The sequence below is a fragment of the Streptopelia decaocto genome (assembly GCF_964273445.1).
Source record: "Streptopelia decaocto genome assembly, chromosome: 21".
In the NCBI taxonomy this organism is placed as follows: Eukaryota; Metazoa; Chordata; class Aves; order Columbiformes; family Columbidae; genus Streptopelia; species Streptopelia decaocto.
In genome coordinates, this window is record NC_138676.1 from 5361367 (window position 1) to 5383223 (window position 21857).

Sequence of the window (21857 nt, forward strand, 5' to 3'; positions counted from 1 at the left end):
CTTATGCAAGAATTTCCCCCCACTCAGCCATTCAGCACAACCTCAGGATAAAGGTTTAACCTCCTAACTAAAAAATATTGTCTGTCAGCCTCCTGATACAGTTTTCTAGACCCAGACCTGCATTGCCTGCTTCTACCAATAATGTTTAATACAAGCAATTGGATTTAATTTTCAATTTAATACAAACTAACAGTTTTATGGACTAATCTTCAACATCCATCATTACGACCCTCCTCCCAGGCTCGAGCAACCAGGGCAGCGTCGTTACCTCTCTGATTCTCCTTCCTCCTCCTGCAAGTTTTCCAAAGGAGACAGGAACTCGAAGGTGTTGCTGGGCGTGCGGGGTGTGCCGTCTACGTACTCGTTAGCAGGTGGAGCTTCTCCAGTCTGCTTCAAACCTATACAAAATAGAACCAAATAGCAAGAGCCGTACCAAAGCAGAGCACGTTAGAGAACACGGCAGCCGCGTTTCAGCTCAGAGCTGGAGGAACTGAATTCTTGGGATGGTAAGAATAATCCCAGCGACAAACGCTTCCAGATGACACCGACTTGTGCTCACAAAAGCAGGCACTGAGACTGTATTTTTACCTCTTAGATGATCCAACGCCACAGCGATAGAACCCACCTAACAACAATTTCTGGCCATGATAACACTTCCTAATTTAAACCAGAGACCAAATCAGAAGAGATGAATAAGCAGCCAGGAGGTCATGTCTAACGACACAAAACCACTTCCTAATTGGCCACATTGGTTGCATCAGAACTGCGCTTGGCGTATCCCGTTCAGAACACGGTATTTAACCATTCCTCTTTGCCAGGATCACCTTACCCGTGTCGCTGTCCTTGTTTCCTTCTGGGGAGGAAAACGGACCCGCTGCCAAGGGGGACATGGGGTTGGCAGGTGGGTACGGGGCGTCAGTTCCGTCACCGCAGGACCCGCTCTGGCGCATCTTGCTGGAATCCGGCGGCTCCGGGCTCACCGAGGCCGCTGTGGGCGAGTGCTTTGGGTGGCGGGGCTTCTGCATCTCCATGGCTCTGCCAACTGAACAAACACGGCCATCAGATCGCTGATCTTCCCTCTTTTCAGCAATGAAGAGAGGAAGCGTTTCATACTTGCACCACTGTCGTGTCGGCTCGGCCTCCTCGGTGGGCCCAAGATATTAGGAAAGCCTCTTCTCTTTCCTTTTTCCTCTCCTTCTTTCTCTTTCTTGATGCTTTGCTGCAGTTAATATACAACAAAGAAAAGCAACCGGATCACTCATTTCTTCAAACTCAGTTATTTACTGAATAATTCTTTAAAACTGCAGGCATTTGGTACAAGATAATCTTATTTCAAACAAGAGGTCAACACCTTGAGCATCATAGGCAGGAGAAAAACTGCTCAGAACAGGCCTAACGCTTCAAAGGAATGCTGATAAAAATAAGTAGTTACTGTGGCCAGATACACCCCTGTACTGGGGGAAACAACTGAACACACTCACAGAGGTAGAATTTGGGTGGAAAAATGGGAAAGTGTGGGTGGCAGGAAGAGTAGCTTTTCCTGCACCACAAAGCACCCGTTTGGGGACAGGTTTCTCAAAAAGAAACCAGCCTGATGAGCCTTAACGAGACCCCCAAGCGATTCAAGGTTGTATTAGAGGAAATGCTTCTGTCTGCAAGTTTTAATAAGGTTTGAACTGTGAAAAACCAGCAGTTAGAATTTAGAAGGAACCCAATTTCAACTGCTGGGTTGTCTCAGTAATCCCAGATCCCCCCGATGCATCGAACACTGTAAAATCATCCCAACTGCTAATGAGGGTTTTGAATTCTAATGAATCCAACAGCGCGATTACCTTGATCTTTGGAAGGAAGCCGATGCGGCCGCGTTTCTGCTCCAGGTTCCGAGGCTCTTTAACTTTGACTCCCAGGTGTTTCATATACGTAAGAATCACATACTGCATCGTGGAACTTCCAAATATAGAGATAAAAAACAAAGGAGATGGAGGATAAGGAGAAATGTAATGGGGAAAATAAGTTCTCAAGACAATGAAAAAGATTCTGTTGAGAAATTAACTATTTTTAGATTAAAAGAACTTGGCTTTTCTCTTGTTGTTTTTAATATGAAACAAACTACCACAGACAATCAGAAAGACTCAGCCAATATCAGAATTGTAAAGAGATGACGGAGTATATAAAAGGCACGCCAGCCTAAAATTATACATTAAATACGTATCTGAAGTTGCATTATAGTTTTGAGTTACGGTAAAAATAAGTAAAAGGTATGGTTGCTGTAAATAGAACCAAAGGGAACATGAACTCTCTTTTTACACCCGAGACCAAGGCACCAAACTCCAGAATAAGAAGTTGAGAGCAAGAGGCTGATACTCTGAATTCAGATGAATTAGGCCATGGGATTTAGAAGATGTGTGTTTGTGGGTAACGACAGCAGAGGGCTGTCTTGTTCTGCTCAGAAATAGGGTTATTCCTTCACAGACTAAGCCCACACAACTTCCATTACCTCTTGTCTTCCTCCAAAGGCTGAGACGTCATCCTAAAAAAGAAAGGAAAGAATTGAAAAATGAAACTCCAAACCCAATTAACAGCCGGTCGCATCCGCTCAGAGCATCAGCACTTGTGTAAGTGTTAGAAAGTCCCGTGGTGGTGAGGGAAAAGTCAACAGAAATGAATGTTCAGCTGGGAAAACTGGATTCAGCTTATATTAGAGGAAAAAATGAGTTCCAGAGGTATAGGTTTGTACCACTGAGAAAAAGGACACTGATCTAAGAAAGACCAAGCTGACAATGGAAGCATTACAGAATCACAGAATGGACTGGGTTGGAAAAGCCCTCAGAGATCATCCAGTCCAACCCTCGGTCCAGCTCCAGTCCATTGACTAGATCATGGCACTAAGTGCCATGGCCAATCTCAGTTTACAAACCTCCAGGGCCGGTGAGTCCAGCACCTCCCTGGGCAGCCATTCCAATCCTGACCACTCTCTCTGCACAGAATTGCTTTCTCATCTCCAGCCTCAATTTCCCCTGGCAGAGTTGAAGCCCATGGCCCCTTGTCCTATTGCTGATGCCTGGGAGAAGAGCCCAATCCCCCCCTGGCTAGAACTGCCCTTCAGGTAGTTCTAGAGAGTGCTGAGCTCAGCTCTAAGCCTCCTCTTCTCCAGACTAAACAAGCCCAGCTCCCTCAGCCTCTCCCCATAGGGCTTGTGTTCCAGTCCCTTCCCCAGTCTTGTTGCTCTTCTCTGGACCCGCTCCAGCACTTCAATCTCTTTCCTGACCGGAGGGGCCCAGAACTGAACACAACACTCCAGGTGTGGCCTCCCCAATGCAGAGCACAGGGGAAGGGTCACTGCCCTTGTCCTGCTGACCACGCTGGTTTGGATACAGGACACTGCTATTTGAAAACATCTATGGACTTGACCCATTAACTTACTTTTGGCCATCACAACTCAAACATACATTAATAGCAAGGCAAACGTAGCAACATCAAATTGCTTCTAGTTCCTAATTCCTCTGCTCTGCCGCTGTCAGGTTCAGGGTAGAAACTTCTTGACCCTCCACAATTCTACTTGTTACTCACAAGACTTCTTCAATTTTAGCGAGAATCTGTTCTGCACATGCTCGTTCCTTCTCTACCGCGTTCCTGTCACGAACTCGTTCTGCGTCCAGCTTGGTGAGCTCTCCCTCCGCCAGGGTCAGCCCCATACTGCGCTTCTGCCTGGAAAACAGCGAGAGGGACACGTCACTTCTAACCGAACAACAAGGAAAACCAACCTCTGAACATTCAGAATGACAAAAATGGGTTGCGATATTGGTTTCTGTACAAAAACTGAGAAGTCGTGACATTTCTGCATAACACCTGCTATAAGCACAGCTAAGAGAGGCTTCTGTTTATCAAGAGAAGCAGCCGTTGAAAGGGTCAAAAAAGTAGTCGCTCTTTTTGCAGCATCCCATGGTCCTGGTTTTGTTAACAACAAGTTTCTCTTTTAGTAAATTTGTCTGTCAGCTAAAGCTTCATATCAGCTGCATTTTCCTGGAGAACCAGATACATGTTTTGGTAAACATAGCAATGGAATGTGAAGTTATTGATAATTATGGATGGACATCTCGCCAGAGGGGCAACGAGAAACTGGTGACCAAAAACTGACCACCTGAGTATAACATCCCATTCACGTGATACATCATATGGAAGTGGGAGATCACGAGGATCTCGTCCCTTTTCCTTATGGTGACATTAGGAGAGGACCTTGCAAGTCGTCCCTGCGACCTGAGGCCAGTGACAGACTGAATCCAGCTCCGGTTGGCTGCAGAGTCCAGTCCAGGACTTCGGGTGCCGGCTCTGCAGTTGCTGAGACTTTCAAGATTGGTTTTGTATATTTTGTATTAGTTTCTCTATTTTTATCAGTAGCATTAGTAAAACATTTTTAATTTCTCCAACTCTCTTCTCTCTGTTCCTCTTTCCCTCCCGACCGCCTGTCCGCAGTGGGAAGGGGGGAGAGGGAGGGACGGAGTTGGGAAGGAGAGGGGGTCAACAATACATCTACCAGGGTTTTATTGTCACCCCGCAATCCAAACCCTCGACACCCATTTAAAGCGTCCACTTGAATTGAGACATTTTTAGGTACGAAAAAATCCATTCTTGAACACTTGTCTTGGTAGAGTGTGTCGTGTTGGCACAGAGATCTTACGACTCCACATGAAAGGGCATGTTAATTATCAAATTCTCCTATAGGCCCATGACAGCTTTCTAAAGTGGATTATTCTGTGCCCAAAGGAAAAAAAAAATGAAGATATAAGCTGATTATAAAACACAATTACTAAGAAGGATTTATCAAACATCCTCCAAGTAACGGTATTCTGAAATTGCCTCAAGGAATCCAAGCTCTAAAATTGATCTTGCACTGGAGTGCTTGTGAGACAATGTCAAAAAACATTCAAGGATTGATCACAATCTTCTTATTCAGTCCAAGATTAATTATTGTGTTTTACTAAGTCTGGACTTCTGTGTTGGACACGTGGACCGAGGGCAGGTACGAATGAAACAAAAACTACACGGCCAGCTGTTGCTACCTGAAATCTTCCAGATTCCTTTGGACTTCTGGGCAGACTTTATCTTGCATAGTTTGTATAAACTGGCGATGAAGCTCTTCAGGAATTAGTTCAGGTCGTCTTCTGTCTGCAAGTCAAAGAGAAAAGTTGTCAGATCGTTCTTTTGAGAACACAGTATATTCAGAAACTTGCGCTGTCTGCCTCAGAGAGCGGAAACTGCAGGAAGTGGACAAACACCTACCAAGCTCCAAGGAGATTTCATCGGGAACCGCAACCTTTAGATTCTGCAAAGCAAAAGAAAGGCTGAGAGAATATACACGACAAACGCCAACCCAGTAAGACACATAAAACACAGAAGAAAATCCCTTTAAAAGCCGAAGTCATACAACTTAGACACCTGAAGATATTAAGGGGGAGACTGCTACCCTGAACATACATTCCATTCCATTCCATTCCATTCCATTCCATTCCATTCCATTCCATTCCATTCCATTCCATTCCATTCCATCCCATTCCATAAGGATTATGTCATCTGAACCTGTAGCCTCTGCTACACTATTGTGCCAGTAAGAAGTTTCTCGGGCTTTCCAACAGACACAAAACTTCCTAATCCCCGCAATAGTCACGGCAATATATCAGCAATTATTAACTAAATGGCAACGTATAACAGCTAGAGCTTGCTGACGTATTACAAAATTATTTCTCCAACCAGACAATGATTTCCCCATGATTTATTAAGTTACCAGCAACTGAGGCTACACACCATTCATCTTGCGTTATTCACCGGTAACATTTAAACAAAAAACCTTTTTATTTGAGAGGACTTAAGCCCTTTGTTTCTTCCAGTTCAGGAGAGCAGAGAAAGGTACAAGTCAACTTGTTAGGTACGCTTGAAAATAAGAGAAATGGGTGGAACATACTGCAGCTCGATCCAAGAAGAACTGGTAAAACTCCAGGAAGACACGCCGAGTCTCTTTGGAGTTGGTTTGCTTGTACAAGTCTGTGTAAAGGTAACACAACTGTGGGAAACAGGAAGGGAAGAAATTAAGCGATACCATGAGAATTCTTCTAACAGCCCTAATGCCAAGTTTTCACAGAATCACAGAATCCCAGAGTGTGAGGGGTTGGAAGGGACCTGGAAAGCTCATCCAGGTCAATCCCCCCATGGAGCAGGAACACCCAGATGAGGTTACACAGGAAGGTGTCCAGGCGGGTTGGAATGTCTGCACAGAAGGAGACTCCACAACCCCCTGGGCAGCCTGGGCCAGGCTCTGCCACCCTCACCCCAACAAGTTGCTTCTCCTCTTTCACTGGAACCTCCTGTGTTCCAGTTTGCACCCATTGCCCCTTGTCCTGTCACTGGTTGTCACCCAGAAGAGCCTGGCTCCATCCTCCTGACACTCCCCCTTTCCATATTGATCCCCAGCAATGAGTGCCCCCTCAGTGTCCTCTTGTCCAGCTCCAGAGCCCCAGCTCCCTCAGCCTTTCCTCACACGGGAGATGCTCCACTCCCTGCAGCATCTTGGTGGCTGCGCTGGACTCTCTCCAGCAGTTCCCTGTCCTGCTGGAACTGAGGGGCCACAGCTGGACACAATATTCCAGGTGTGGTCTCCCCAGGGCAGAGCAGAGGGGCAGGAGAACCTCTCTGACCTACTGACCACCCCCTTCTAACCCACCCCAGGTCCCATTGGCTTCCTGGCCACAAGGGCCCAGTGCTGGCTCATGGTCACCCTGCTGTCCCCAGGACCCCCAGCTCCCTTTCCCCTATGCTGCTCATTTGACCGACAATGCTACACAATGAAGAGATCCTGATACACACTACGAGTTTTGGGTCAAGGAAACAACGCCAGAGCATCTTACCAGTGCTGCGGGGTCAAACTGGGACACCACGTGGTGCAGGAGAACAGCCAGGTGAGCCGGGCGAGACTTCAGGAGCTCGATGTTCTGGAAGCAGCTGCACTGCCCGTTAATCTGTAGAGATACGTGGAAACTGAATTTTTCAAGCAAGCTACTGCGAGAAAAACCAAGCAGCTTTGTTCCAACAGCTGCTCATAAATACATCGATAGGCACAGAGGGACATGGGTTTGAGGGGGCGGCGAACGGTCATTCCCACCTGCTCCTGTTCCGTGTCGAAGTCGTCGTCCTCCGCCCCGATGATCTGAGTCCCCACTCGGGACAGGGGGCTCCCAACACTGGACTGGGAATCCTGAGGTGAATCGGGAGTGAGGGAAGAGAAAAAATACACAGCGCTGTTACTCTCCTGGCACAGCATTCCTCCTTCTTTACCAAAGTCAAGATGCCACTACCATTTTTATTGTCCTTCTCAGAACTCAGTGGAAACCCACGTGTCTTTACACAACCCCGGTCAAATTTGCATTTGCAAGATCCTCTTAAAAATGCTCCTCCCAAGCACAAAATCAGACGATTCGAAACCAACTGGGTTATGTACAGACATGAGCATGCTGAGCACGTGGCATCCAACAAATGCCGTCTTAGTACAGAGTCATATTTCTCCATTTGTAAAGTCGAGCAGATGAGGTAAAAATACTTCAGAAATCACAATAATACTTTCAGGTAGGTCTGCACTTCCTGCTGCGTTCCAATGTTACCTGCTCTTGAGGTCACCTCTGGTAATGCCAGTCTCATAATGACTCAATATCCTAAAGACAAGACTGTTCCATTTACTGTTGGACTAAAGTAATAAGATACGTACAACTGCTCTACCTCTTTTAAGTCCAGCTGTTTTCCTGCTGACTACACATTTCTCGCCTCTCAATGGGCCTGCTCTTAAGCTCCACAAACATTTACTCAGCTGATTCATTTTCCCTGCACAATTTTAATTGCATTCTGCTTTCTAAAGCAAAGTTTATGCGTGATCCACCTAGAAAGCCAGCGAAAACCAGCAAGGTTTTAATGGGCCATTACAAGAGATGCTGTTGTGACACTTTGTACTCACAGTATCTTGAACCTCAGGCTTTTCTGGGCTCTCATCTGGGTAAATCCGCTCCTTCAAACCACTGCGAGGACTCTGGGAAAGAAGAAGTTCAGTTCTGGTGAGTGCCAGCAAACCCACCAAAATGAGAACTGCACGGGAGGTGTTTCAGCCACAAGAGCCAAAACTTCTCCTTTCTCACAGACTGAACGCTTAAACAGCCAAACTAAAGCGCATGACCGACACGCACAGTTTCAAAACACACCCCAAAAAGCAACTGACTGCAGAAGCAAAGCTGTAAAATCTACTACAGCCCCTCTCCTGCATTTATTCTATACAAACATGAGTGATATCTACTCAGATTCGGAGTTGGAACATTTCAAAATAGAGACATATGTATATTGACATTTTACAGGTGTATCTGACCCACCTCCTTTTCACTTCCAACTGCTGGTAAAATTTAGCTCCCACATCCTTAAAGTCAAACAACAAACTTAAGCCAAAACCCAGCAGAGAGTCTCAATTCCCCTGCACTAATCAGACGGTGACTTAATTAAGGCTGAGAAGCCTATTGCAGTAATGCACAGCACTACTGAGACACGACACATACCTACGATATACAGGACGACCCAAACACAAAGAACCTGCCCAAGAGAAGCAAATACAGATGCAAAGCTGCTCCAGACTCACATCAGCGATGTCGCTGTTGGGCCGGGAGGGGCTGTCCCCACCAAAATCCAGTTTGCTCACACAATCCCCGCTCTCCGCCTCCGCTTCGCTGATCTGCAGCGACTCCGTCACCGACCTGGCCGACAAGACTCCGTCCTAAAAAGATAAAGTGAGACAGGACGGAGCACGTACAACGTTTCAAGAGACCCACTGCCCCTTGTCCTGTCACTGGTTGTCACTGAGAAGAGCCTGGCTCCATCCTCCTGACACTCATCCTGAAATATCAGCTGTTTCAAACCCAGTTAGTTCACATTATTTATAAAGCTTTATCACATAACTAGAAAAGGCCACAATGCACTCCTAAAAGGAGACAACAGAAAATCACACTGAGTTTTCAGGACTTAAAACATTACAGGCAAAGGGAAAAGGGGAAAAATAACACCACCTACTTTTTGGTTTCAAAACTGTTTTAAGCTTCCAGTTATTCATTCATCACAGTGAGAATGACTTTATAGGTTTAAGTTGGATTGACAGACTAATAAACACATGATAGTTTGCACTTATTTTTTAAAGCAGCTTTTCACAGATGATTTGCAAGTCCATTGTAATGTCTGCCTCACATACTGTATTTATTGCTTGCCAGCCTGTGCAAGAACAATGACCCATTTCAACTCTAGAGGGTGCAATTTGCCCGTACAAGCACAGCAGAGCATTGCAGGGAACTCCTGTTTGCCCACAGCACCATCAGCCCCCAAGAACGTTCCCTTTCTGCTACCTGAGCACAGCCTGTGGCTTTGGACAACTGCTCCTGCAGCTGCGGAATGTGCTTCTTGGTCTCCTGTATCTCCTTGAGCAGCCGCGGGGTGGCTGATCGGTTATACTCTTCTTGCAGACACTGAAAAAGAATTTCACGAGCTTGCTTTCACTCCGTATCAAAGCTTAGAGCTACAACCTACCACTAATCTTCACGCCGTTTACACATTTTAAATAACACACAGCACATCTGCGCTCCTGCCAAGCAGATGCGACAGAACGCCTATTTTCTCTCTCCCGTGCCGTATGAAAACAACCACATTTATTGAAATCTCTCAGTAAGAGTCCAAGATGCTTCCCTGCCCAAGGATTAGATCAGATGGAGGGATATGTACGTTTTGATGGATTTATTCACATCTTTGAATGTGCATCATGCTCCACCCCGCTCAAACTCGTGCGGCTCCGGTACCTGCAGCCGCTCCTGCTCCTTCTGCAGCATCTTGCGCAGGATCTCCACCTTCTGGTTGTGGACAATATTATTCTCCTCCTAGAAAATACAGAGATATTAAGAGTTGGGTGTTCTGGTGGAGTTGGGAAGAAAAGGAAAATAGACATGCCCACTTTTCATCTGCTTGCTAAACACGAGCTCTGCAAAGTGCTACAAGCAGCACCGAAGCTCCTAAATCCCATCCTGTGCGTTCTTTCCTACTTTTGAACATAGCTATCAATATTTAACAAAAAAAAATAGAGCAAAAGTGTGCGTTTATTTGCTTTTCCTGCTCTTCTTCGCTACATCTGCACACTTTACAAGCCACTTTTTAATAGAAGTTATGGCATGACTGGCTTGGCCCAGACAATGTATCATCTCACATCATGCATCTCAAAGACAACCTGCGAATAACCCCTTAACCATATTTGTATTGTCTCAGATGGGACTGGATATTTTTACTTGCAAAATGTGATTAAGTGGTCACAGGATAAATATTCTAATTTGTGATTTGTGCAAGAAAAGCAAAACGATTAAAGAAACAAATAGATGATGTTTATTCCACCGCCAGACTCTTTGGAAGGAGAGCTTTAAATCTTACCCCCATAAGCACCGGGCTCGTGATCCGTTCCGCGCTTCCCGCCGTGCCGGGTGAATGGGGAGATGCCATGATGGGAGACATGTGGCCAAACGCTGCCAGATCCACCTCGGAATCAGCCAACGGGATCTGGGGCGACCCCGGCGGGCGCCCCTGGACAGTGAGAGCTACATAGGAACCCGCTGCGGGAGAACAAGCCCCACGTCAGACACACTCGCAGATCTGCAGCTCTGGTTTACAGCTCTTCAATCCAATCAGGTCGCATTGACAGTACACACAGTCACACCACAAAATAAACTCTGCTGGGGTGGAAGGAACCGCTACCACCTTCTTCCTCGTACCAGAAAACCCCTGAAGAGCGTGCTTCCTTCAGAAACAGAAATACTTTGCAAATGTACAGCGATCTGCATTAATAGCTATGGAACTGAAGGTGGAATCGAAAGATGGGAAGACACGCAGCCAAGGTTTGATGGTTTGGAACAGCAAGCTGAGGAGAAACTGCAGAAGCACTGCAAAATCATAGAACAGAATCATAGAATCACAGAATCGCAGGTTGGAAGGGACCCCAAGGATCATCTGGTCCAACCTCTCTTGTCCGTGAGGGATTTCTGAGTCCTGAAGCAGAGATCTCTGTTTTTAACGGGACTCACGGCTTCTCTTCTGCCATTTCTCCAATGTTTCTTTCAAGCCATGTCATCATTTAGTTCTTCGGAAAGTCGTTTGTAGCTTAACCACTACATGACTTAAATACATGATATATGAAGAAATATCTCACCACTCAGCACTGCGCAAAGGTCTGCGCTGATCCTGGCCCAGCAATTGCATTTGATTCCTTCCCCTCTCTATCCCTTTCCCCTTTGTATTGGAAGAAGCAGCAAACAATCAATCTCTATTCACTGTCTGCTTTCTACTCACAATATTACAGATGTCTCTCTATTCAGCCTTTAGTTGTCTCTTTTCCAAACACAAAAACACTAATTTACTCAGTTGCTCTTTTTACAAAAGCTGTTCCACACAAATAAAACCAAAATAAACATACCCTCGTTTCACTGTTTCCTGCATACCCTTTATCTCTCAGCACAGGGCACAGTTAGACCTTGTCCTTGTTACATGACAGCAGTCATTGGTCCTAGAAAATTATGTGGTTTGTGCTTTAAAGGAGCACAGTGACAATAACAGCGACCTGAATTTACTTACACTTGATCAGCTTGACCACCTCCAAATGGTTTGAGTGCGTTACGAGGGTTCCATTCACCTGTGGACACAGCGCATTAACACTGGTTAGCTGCCGATTTCCACCCCAAGGCCCCCGCACACCACACAACGAGCACGGACGATGAGGAACAGCGTTTTATCTCCTCCATACCCATTACTGTGTCTTTCAAGACACTAACAGATAATTTATCCTTCCAACAGTTGATCTGTTAGATCAAAGGAAACGACACACACGTAACAAAACAAAGCAACCAACCAAAAAAAAAGGCAAGCTGGGCAGAGAAAAAATAGGGTGGCTAATTGAATTAATCAATTAAAATGCCCGGTTGGAACCCCACCTCCATCTGCATCAGCAGCTGCTGGAGCGCAACTGTAATTGTGCAGCAATAGTTTAGATAGTTTAGTTACTGACCTGGTATCTTGGTTGTTGGGGACTAAAAGAGAACACTGATCTGGGGGCAGTGAGGGGGAAAGCAATCATCCAAGAATGCTATTTACAGGTAATTATTAATAACTCTCTGTCCCTTCTCTCCCCTTCCACTTCTGGTTTTGATACTTGAAGCTTGTAGGACGCTAAACTTACCCATAAAGTCCTGAAATGAGAGTGATCTCCACAACAACGCTAACACACAGCAATGAGCTTGCACAGGTTGTTGTGCTGGTAAATCGGACCATTCCTCCATCCCACAGGCGGATGCAAACATCCCACCAGCCACACCGACGACATTATTGGATGGAAAGAGCTCGCTGAACACAAAGGATCCATTTCTCCAATGATCTGAGTGCCCTTACCTTGATAATTCTGTCGCCTGTCTGTACTCCAGCCCGCATGGCTGCTCCATCTAGAGAAGCGAGAAGTCATTTAGTTCCGGTTTCCAGAGAACCATTCAAAGCAGAAACGGTTTACATGCTTCTGTAAGTTCCAGGCAAACCCGGCCGAGCTTCCTCTGTCTCTGTCAGACTAAAATCTCACAGTATCTCTCGTTCTGTTCTCGTTTTGAGGTGGATACACCAAGCCACAACCCCATCGCATTTCATGGAGCCTTTTGCTTCCTCTCCGATGCAAGAGGCCACTTTCCAAACACCAAAGAGGGCGATTTGGATTTTTCTCCTCAATGTCATGTAAGTGCTTCACTGATTCTCATTAAACCCCCCTCAGCTGCTGTGCTTTAGCACGTTCCGCTTACCTTCTTTGACGGACTGCACGAAGACCGGGTTGTCCCCACTGACCGTCAGCCCAAACCCGTTTTCATCCCGCTGGATAACGACGCAGCGTTGAACGAGACCTGCGCACCAAAGGTGGGGAAAGGGCAGAAGAAAGAGGAGAGAAATACAGAGACAGAAGCGAGGCATCAGTGCAAAGCCTTATCCTCCTAGATAATCACAGAGCACTGAAAGAAACGGGTACAAAACAACAGAGCGGGAAATAAATGAGACACAGAAACAGGGCATCGCTCCAGAAGCGGATAGGAACGTCAAGACAGGTCAAGCTTATTGCTTCAGTTACACAAAACAGAGATACAGAGCAGCAGAGATGCAGACAGCTCCGGCACGTCACACGCAACTGGAGGTGCAAGCAGCTTGTGGAGAAGAGCAGCTACAAACACGCGCCAACGAGCACAATTTCCCTTTGTCTGTATTAACAGCTCTTCAAAGCACAGCAGAGGGCTGTCGTGTTCCACTACAGCACCCAAACCACCAAACAACTTGTACAAGCTGCTCTACAAAAGAAGCCGCGTGTCCCTGAGACAAATATCAGCGGGTTGGACTAAACCAGGTTTATCGATCGGGAAAAGTTCTCCCAACTGTCAGCAATGATCCCATCTCGAGGCACCTTCTGTTCCAGATAAGGATGTTGCACAGAGCCCGGACAGTGAGGAAGGACAAGACCTGTGTCTTCAATGACTCCTCTCGCTTCCCTGCAGCAGCTCTAAGTGCAAATACTGCCTGCCCGGTCACCCTGTTCTCCATATGAAAAATGGGGGTGGGAGCAGTGGAAAAGGTTGAACTCCAGCACTTCTATCTAACCCAGTAACTCCTATAAAGTAGAAGCAAATGATGCTCTGCGTAACGATCCAAAGTGAGCGGATGGAACGGGCGCAAGGGGAAAGCAGAAAAGAGGAAAACCCCCACTTTTCGCACCGTATTTATCAAATGAAGTGAAAGAACATGCCTCTCCCTTTCGCACCTCCCGTTCCTCTGCGTGACGGAGCTTCTCCAAGTCTCACTTCACAAGAATGAGGCCCCGGGGTGAGGTGTGGGAACAGAACATGCGCTATTCCACCTAAACTCGTCCCCAACCTGCCGCCGGACCTACAGGTTTTATGAGTAACACACTAACTCATCCCAACGGGCCTTGTTTGAAGGCGCCGTGTGGTTCTTTCACCGAATTTCTTTCTTTTCCAGAACTAATAACGCTTGGATCCTGGACTGACCCTGGTGCAAAGCAGAGGAAACGCTGCAGGACACGGAACACGAGCCGAGTACAACTCGGGTTCCAAGAATAACCAACTTAAACCGTTTCACACCACAAGTCTCCATCTCACCAAGACCAAGTTTTAATTTTCAAGGAAATTTTCAAGGAAACTAAAATTAGGACAACTCAAACCCGAATTACTCCATAACAGGTATTTCCCTGTGTTTATTCCCTTCAGACAAGAAGCAGGGGCTTAATCCTTCTCCTAACTCAATGTAAAAGCCTGGAATGAGGCCTAGCTAGGCCAGCTCACAGATACTGTGCTTGACCGAGACACACAGCAGCTTTATATTGATTTTAATGCAATTATGCAAAGGTTTTCTGAAGATACCACCTACAGAGCCAGATCAGCTTTGATAGGTCTGAACAGGTGGACTAAGAGTCACCTTCAAGTGCTCTCTGTGAAGAAAATATATCAAAGAAGCTCCTCAAATCTGCCATTTGCTCACTTTTGTTCTTTAAGGAAAACACATTCAGTCTGAAATCTGCTCATTGGTATCACCAAGATCTTCATCCCAAATGCCGCATTAACGGCATTCTCCGGATTCACCTGGTGACAGAAGTCACGTCAAGTCAGAGCAATGAGCGCGGTGTATAAAACTGTCGATAATAATGGCACTGAATACCATTCATAAAACAAGACAGTTCACATTAAGTATGTGAAAGATTATGTGTACAGTCTAGTCTAATATTTGGGCCAGAAACGGATCATTTATAAATATAAAGGAAGATATTTTTGAAATGCAACCAAGTGGCGGAGAAAAGGGAAGAGCAACTGGTATCTCACCTACCACCCCGAAAGTTAATATCAATTTTAAGTTTATTTAAGAGACAAGAATTCTTCTTCAAGAAACGGGTATTGTGGGAGGTTGTGGCATTGATTTGTAAATTATGGTGTATCTGAAACGACATGAAATCTCTCTCCTGATCAGCTGTATTTTGTGGAATACACAGCTATGACATGATTGATCGCTGGAAGAAAATACCCTACTCTAACTTTCACATCACTATAAATCAGCTTCTGTCTATCCCAACGATTTCTCCCTCTGGTCACTCATACACTTCAACAAGTTCTGGCCTCTTGCTCCTTAATTAAGAATTTCAAGAGGTGAGAGCAAACACATCCACGAAGTCCACACCTCCTCCTCTTGTTGCCATTCAGGATGTTTCTGTGATTCATTTCCAATGGCGAGCCGGTTAACGTCCAGTCACCAGCCAGACAAATATCAGTCGAGCATTTCTCCTTGTAGCTTTTTAAATAGTTTGGCCCCATCCAAAGCAAACAGCGAGTTCTCCACACGCAGCACAGAAGCTGGGAGAGCAGAGGGGACAGACACAGGCCGGGGCAAGGCCCAGCCCAGCAAAGGCCACTGGAAAGGAAGGACGAGTGGAAACTGCTCCCAGAGATACTGGAGGGGCCGGAGCATCTGCAGGAAGCGTCGGGCTTGTGTTAGGAAGTCGTGTTTCTTTCTGCCCTACGTGAAAAACCAGGACACTGTGCGGGCTGAGAAGGATAAACACAGAGACATTCCATCGCACACACCACATGTTTCCTGTCATTAACCCACGAGAGCTTGACGGCACCTCCCGTGTATTACGGTTAAGTAGCGTGAGGCAAAACGCAGGTTCAAGACGTGCGGATCCACTGAACCCGTCACCAACCGGCATCTCTTTGGCAAGGGAAGGGTCAAGGCTTCAAACACAAGCTCAGCAGAAGCATCAGCGCAAAACAGATGCTTTTCAAGCAGAGCGTTTCCCTTTCTGACATGGGAGGAAGCCAAACAAGCCTCCCCAGGACAGTTTTCCAGCTCTACTGAAGCAGCTCGAGGCAAAACCTGTTGATGGTTCTGGGGAATACTCTGTCATATTATACAGTGTGACCCCAAACTCTGGGAAAGGTGAGATCTCGTTTTCACAGCAGGAACAGATCACATTTCCCCGAACCGCATGAACTCAAGTGCTTTTGGTTTAGAAGGAACTTGTCAGGGTTGGTGTTGTTTGGGTTGTTCGGTTTGGCTTTTCCTTCCTTTTTCACGTTCCTTACAACCAGAGCTACGACAGCACCGTTCTGTACTACACAGGTGCTTTCAAAACTGTTAAGTTCCCAAACTATTCTGTGATATTTACAGATACTTTTCTCCACTTCTGTGAAATACGAAAGCACGAGGTACTCCACAAATAACGCAAGAAGATGAATCGCTGGCTCACCCAGATCAACCTCCACAGTAAAAGCAAGACGTAGATTTTTCTACTTCTGGAGCCCTCGTACAACATCAACAATACTCCGTGGTGCAAGTTTTCCCGATAGATACCAGCAGAATGCAGGCGACAGCCTCCGCTTGCCAGCTATGGGTTAGTTTGCAGCCACTACAGGGACTACTGAAGCAATAAACCCATTTTCCCTGCTGCAGAGCCAACCATGCGGATCACGGGAAGGAGAAATGAAAGCCTGGGGTGCGCGGACAGAAACACGGAGTGACTGCAGAGGCTGCTTTAGCTTACCATACGTCTCGGATCTACCCTCCTCCGAACTAGACTTTGTCTTCTTGGAGGAGCTATCTGCACGAGAGCAGGAGAGAAGGAGAGAGAAACAGAGAAAATATGGAGACCAAATGTGACAAAAAAACCACAAACTTCATGAAAAACACAGACTGATTTATTAGGTTAAATCGTGCAGAACACAAATAAGATGTGAACAAAACGTAGGCGGGACACTTGGAGTAAGGGGTGAATAATACAAGCACGAAGACACAGGGAACACCACAAAGAATCTGTTATAGAATCTAAGACACAATAAAAGAAGTTCTATGCAATGAATTCTGGATAAAAAGGCATCGAAACTCTGGTCGTGTTTATCTCCAGAGTGAGTAATCAACACACACACACCATTCTGAATTCAGCCCTTAAAAAGAAAAGGGTTCTATGAAGGTTACAGGACAGAGTTTGGCTCTCAGCAGCACGATAACGATACTCAAAATTGGCACAACTGGCACCAAATTAACACCAGAGGACTCCTCAAGTTTGCTTCTGAAGAAAACAAATCCCTTCTACAAAACCAACACCTCCCCTGGCCTACTCCAACCTGCAATAACTTGACGTTACCTGTTCGCAAGGACAAAGGAAAGATGGCAAGTGCTAATGCAGGTTTTCTCCCTCGCGGGTTTTAAAACCAACGTTAAAAGCTCATTTTAATTTACTTTGTGCGCACTAGGAAGGAGTCGCACAGCTAGTGGCAGAAAGCATAACAACCAGGATGGATTAGAGACACCAGCTTCAGATGTCTTGTGCGCAAAACACATTCTATGAGTTCTACCACCTTCCATTCGAGTCCCATCTCTCCACAAGCCCAGGGGGAGGACGGGACTGAAGAGCAGGAGGCACAGAGCAAACCCCCACACACCGAACCTCCGGGATGGTTAAAAAACAGCCAGTCTATCCTTTAAAAATAGACATCTAGAAATACATCATGTTAGAAAATACAAATTCACTTTACAACTGATAGAGATGGAGCAAAATCCACTAAGCACCCCCCCAAAAAAAAACCCCAACAAGGAACACCAGCCTATAACACCTCAAATTTCACACTTCAACTAAAACAAACTACTCACAACTAATTCCACTATTTCCCTACTGGAATTTCAAACTGACTATTCTGAAAGAGGAGGTGGTTACAATTATGCACCGGTACCACCAATCTGGGTTTATTTTAACAGCAGGTTTCAAAGGAGCCCGTGTCCATTTCAAAAAGCCTTTGCAAACGCAACTCTGGAAACCACATTCAAACCATTTTTATTCCAATCCCCGGTACTTTTTGAATGGAAATGTGGGTTTACCTGTCGGATCGAAGTCGTGGGTGCTGCTGCAGCGTTCGACCTTCTGCTTCTTGTCGGCTGGAGACTCTCTGCTCAAAATGCTGCCGTGTCTGCCAAACCAAAGCAGAGCATCCTGATTATTTATTTTAACACCAAAATAAACACAAGCTACATAAAACTGCAAAAAACCAACCCGAAATGTTAACTCTACCCCTTCTGCCAGCAAACCTTAAATATCTTTGCATGCACAAATGAAACGTGTAGCATAGCAAAGGGGTTTTTTATTCCTTTTTCCTTTCCTTTTTTCCTCCTTTGGAAACGATGGATGATAATTTGCAATAGAGAAAAAGAGTCAAACTTCAGGAACTCACCTTGTAGGTTTTTTGAGAGGAAACCTGAAAAGAAGAAAGAACATCAGTTTAATCAACCTGTGCTTATCAATATTCTGGTTTGATATCAACACTGATACTTAAATAAAGTTATTTTATACTCCTATAATGCCTTTGAGAGAGCAAGTCCTTTTTAATCTTCTACTTCAGCCAATTATTAGACCACCTGCAGCTGACTGAACTAGATAAAGAATTATATCAATATGCTTAAGGTTTCAAACAGAACCGAGAACAGGAGCAGAATCTATACTCTCAAATCCAGCAACAAAGTTAAGTTGAAATTATATTAACGGTTTCAAATATTATTACATACAGTTAACATAGGTAACACAAACCCACAGCTAAAGGGAGGAGTGTCTGTGCATTGTTTTCAGCAAGGAGAAGATGTGGGACTTATAAAACTGTAAAACAGGCACCCACAACTCTGGGCTCATGCTCCTGCAGCAAAAGAAGCCACTTAGGAACAATACTAAATCAGTTCACTGTCATACTATTTTGGTTGAATTCAAGCTATTTATTATGTATTCAAGGATGAAGTGCAAATGTTCTATTTTAGAGGTCTGGAGAGTTGTGTAAAACCTTTCTACTTAAGAGGTTATTTAGAAAGAGAACCCTAAAGTTTTTTGCATGTAAAATGGCACTGAAATCACCAGGAGCTCTTCCTGTGCTTGGGCACAAGTGGTGAGTGCAGAACTTCTGAGTGGGATCCGAAGTCTCACAGCTTCCCAGTCTGAGACCAGAACTGCACCAAGAGCTGCAGGAAAAGCCCGTCGGTGCAAACGGAGAGAACTCGCAAGAATTCGCATAGAATCCCAGAGTGCCACGGGCTGGAAGGGCCCTGGAAAGCGCATCCAGGTCAATCCCCCCATGGAGCAGGAACACCCAGATGAGGTTACACAGGAAGGTGTCCAGGCGGGTTGGAATGTCTGCAGAGAAGGAGACTCCACAACCCCCCTGGGCAGCCTGGGCCAGGCTCTGCCACCCTCACCCCAACAAGTTGCTTCTCCTCTTTCAGTGGAACCTCCTGTGTTCCAGTTTGCACCCATTGCCCCTTGTCCTGTCACTGGTTGTCACCAGAAGAGCCTGGCTCCATCCTCCTGACACTCACCCTTTACATATTGATCACTATGAATGAACCTCTCTGACCTACTGACCACCCCCTTCTAACCCACCCCAGGTCCCATTGGCTTCCTGGCCACAAGGGCCCAGTGCTGGCTCAGCCCACAGCACCCGGTGTTCCCAGCTGGTCTCCCATCCAAGTACTGACCGGGCCCGACCCTGCTTAGCTTCCGAGATCAGACGAGATCGGGTGTTCTCAGGGTGGTATGGCTGTACATATATATAATATATATATGTTCCCCAAGTATATCCTGATAGTATCCGAACTAAACCCTTTATTCAAGGGCAGAGTAGAGGGGCAGGAGAACCTCTCTGACTTACTGACCACCCCCTTCTAATCCAGAGACGAGAAGTCAGCTGAGCTAAAGCCACAACTGTGATTTAAGGGCCGTGCTGGTGAGGAGCTCTCGGTGCAGAAGTTCCTCCTCTTTCCCCAGTTTCCTACCTGAATAGCACCCAGCACTTGTTGATTTGCTGAAGACATTCTTCAGCTCAAGCACTACAACACTTGGATACTACAGCAGAGGACAAGTGGATAAATGGAGTATCACCAATAAGCTCCCAACCAGCAACTACTTGCATTTCAGTCCAACTTCACTTTGAAACAGTATTAAGTTTGAAAGTATACTGAAAAGCCCCTCACTGTGTTATAGTATACATATATATATGTTATATAACATACAAAATGTATTTCAGCTCCTATTGTAAACAGGATGCACAGCAGGGTGCGGTGAACAGCTGGAGACTTAATTCCAAATCTACCTTTCAAGTTTAGGCTACAAGCTAAAACCCCGTAGACATTTTGTCTGATAACCGATGAACATCAGCACATTTTCAAACAAGTTGCTCCACCTGTCCAAATACCAAGAACAATTAAAAGCCAAGTCACATTTTGTTTTTAAAATACTGGGTCGAATAATTTAAATGCATCAAATTAGTAGAAGTATGTCTTGTTAGTCATGCCGCATTAGGAAAACCTAATTACTGTAAAGCCAAGTGAGAAAAACACACCTGCAACTATTAACACTGGGGATTAAAACTCACAGAATCACAGAATCCCAGAGTGTGAGGGGTTGAAGGGCCCTGGAAAGCTCATCCAGGTCAATCCCCCCATGGAGCAGGAACACCCAGCTGAGGTTACACAGGAAGGTGTCCAGGCGGGTTGGAATGTCTGCACAGAAGGAGACTCCACAACCCCCCTGGGCAGCCTGGGCCAGGCTCTGCCACCCTCACCCCAACAAGTTTCTTCTCCTCTTTCAGTGGAACCTCCTGTGTTCCAGTTTGTTTGGGGGAGGAGAACAAGGGAGTGACCCCCAAGCTGCCTCAAAATGGCGGCACCAGAATCACCTCAGGGCTCAAAATGGCGGCACCAGGGGAACCTGTTTTGGTGTTTTTTTGCTTCAATGCAAGACTCTACACTTGCCCTTGTTATACTTCAGAGCAGAGGGGCAGGAGAACCTCTCTGACCTACTGACCACCCCTTCTAACCCACCCCAGGTCCCATTGGCTTCCTGGCCACGAGGGCCCAGTGCTGGCTCACGGTCACCCTGCTGCCCCCAGGACCCCCAGGTCCTTTCCCTACGCTGCTCTCATTCTTCTCCAGTTTAGCTCGCACATGCATGTACCACCCAGTACTGAACTACCTTGAAACCAACGCAGAAAAGGGAGTTTTAAGACCTAATGTGTCAAAAACACCAGAGCAAGGAAGGGTTCGCAGCTTCCAATAGTACAAAGCATTCCATTGCAGCCCGGGAGGCTGAAAATATATCCGACCAGAAATAGCACAGTGTTCACATTACCATGCTGGGGTTTCTTTTCCTCCCATACTAAAATATTACTAGAATTCAAGTATATCTGCTATCTCAAAAACTGATCAAAGACACAAATATTTAGACTCAGACAAGGGCCCCAACCTTGGAAATATTTATTCATGTGCCTAACTTTAGTTCCTTTGACTTCAGCAGCAAAACTCACACGCCTGAAATTAAGTTTGTGTTTGCGGACACGAGTCTAAATTACTACAACTTGTGCCGAGATGAGTAAGAAATATTGTGAAACCCATACAAACGGCAACAGCCAAAAACTGCTTGCTTGACAGAACTGATCTTTAATTAGGAGATGAACAGTTGCATTAGAAGCTGCTTCATTGCTTTATTAGTTTCATTTAAATAAGATGTTGCTCGTTACAGGCAAACTCGTACGGAATTCTAAATTCTGTAAACACCCGATCACCCCAAACCCGGGGAAGAAATTATACAGGTTCACTTGTGGCATCTTTTCCACACGTTAGAAAGAGGAGAGGAAAACCACGTCACCTCGAATTCTGATCTACACAATCCATTAGGTTTAAGTAAGCATAGCAAATGT

At 45.8% G+C, this 21857-nt stretch overlaps 1 protein-coding gene across 2 annotated transcripts in view; it reads right to left on the reverse strand.

Moving 5' to 3' along the window:
* ARHGEF12 (Rho guanine nucleotide exchange factor 12) overlaps positions 1–21857 on the reverse strand; it is a 68740-nt gene that overhangs the window by 23254 nt on the left and 23629 nt on the right. Inside the window, exons 2-23 of one of the 2 annotated variants that reach the window (XM_082070247.1) lie at positions 18354–18377; positions 18004–18092; positions 16673–16729; positions 12882–12980; positions 12487–12536; positions 11677–11734; positions 10483–10661; positions 9864–9941; positions 9417–9536; positions 8663–8797; positions 7997–8068; positions 7154–7246; positions 6900–7010; positions 5960–6058; positions 5281–5323; positions 5061–5166; positions 3571–3708; positions 2498–2530; positions 1833–1947; positions 1114–1219; positions 830–1042; positions 269–398 (exon numbers count right to left, since the gene is read on the reverse strand). In XM_082070247.1, the coding sequence (XP_081926373.1) occupies positions 269–398; positions 830–1042; positions 1114–1219; positions 1833–1947; positions 2498–2530; positions 3571–3708; positions 5061–5166; positions 5281–5323; positions 5960–6058; positions 6900–7010; positions 7154–7246; positions 7997–8068; positions 8663–8797; positions 9417–9536; positions 9864–9941; positions 10483–10661; positions 11677–11734; positions 12487–12536; positions 12882–12980; positions 16673–16729; positions 18004–18092; positions 18354–18377 (2148 nt within the window). The remainder of the gene's footprint in view (positions 1–268; positions 399–829; positions 1043–1113; positions 1220–1832; positions 1948–2497; positions 2531–3570; positions 3709–5060; positions 5167–5280; positions 5324–5959; positions 6059–6899; positions 7011–7153; positions 7247–7996; positions 8069–8662; positions 8798–9416; positions 9537–9863; positions 9942–10482; positions 10662–11676; positions 11735–12486; positions 12537–12881; positions 12981–16672; positions 16730–18003; positions 18093–18353; positions 18378–21857) is intronic. The other variant, XM_082070248.1, reaches the window with a different exon arrangement.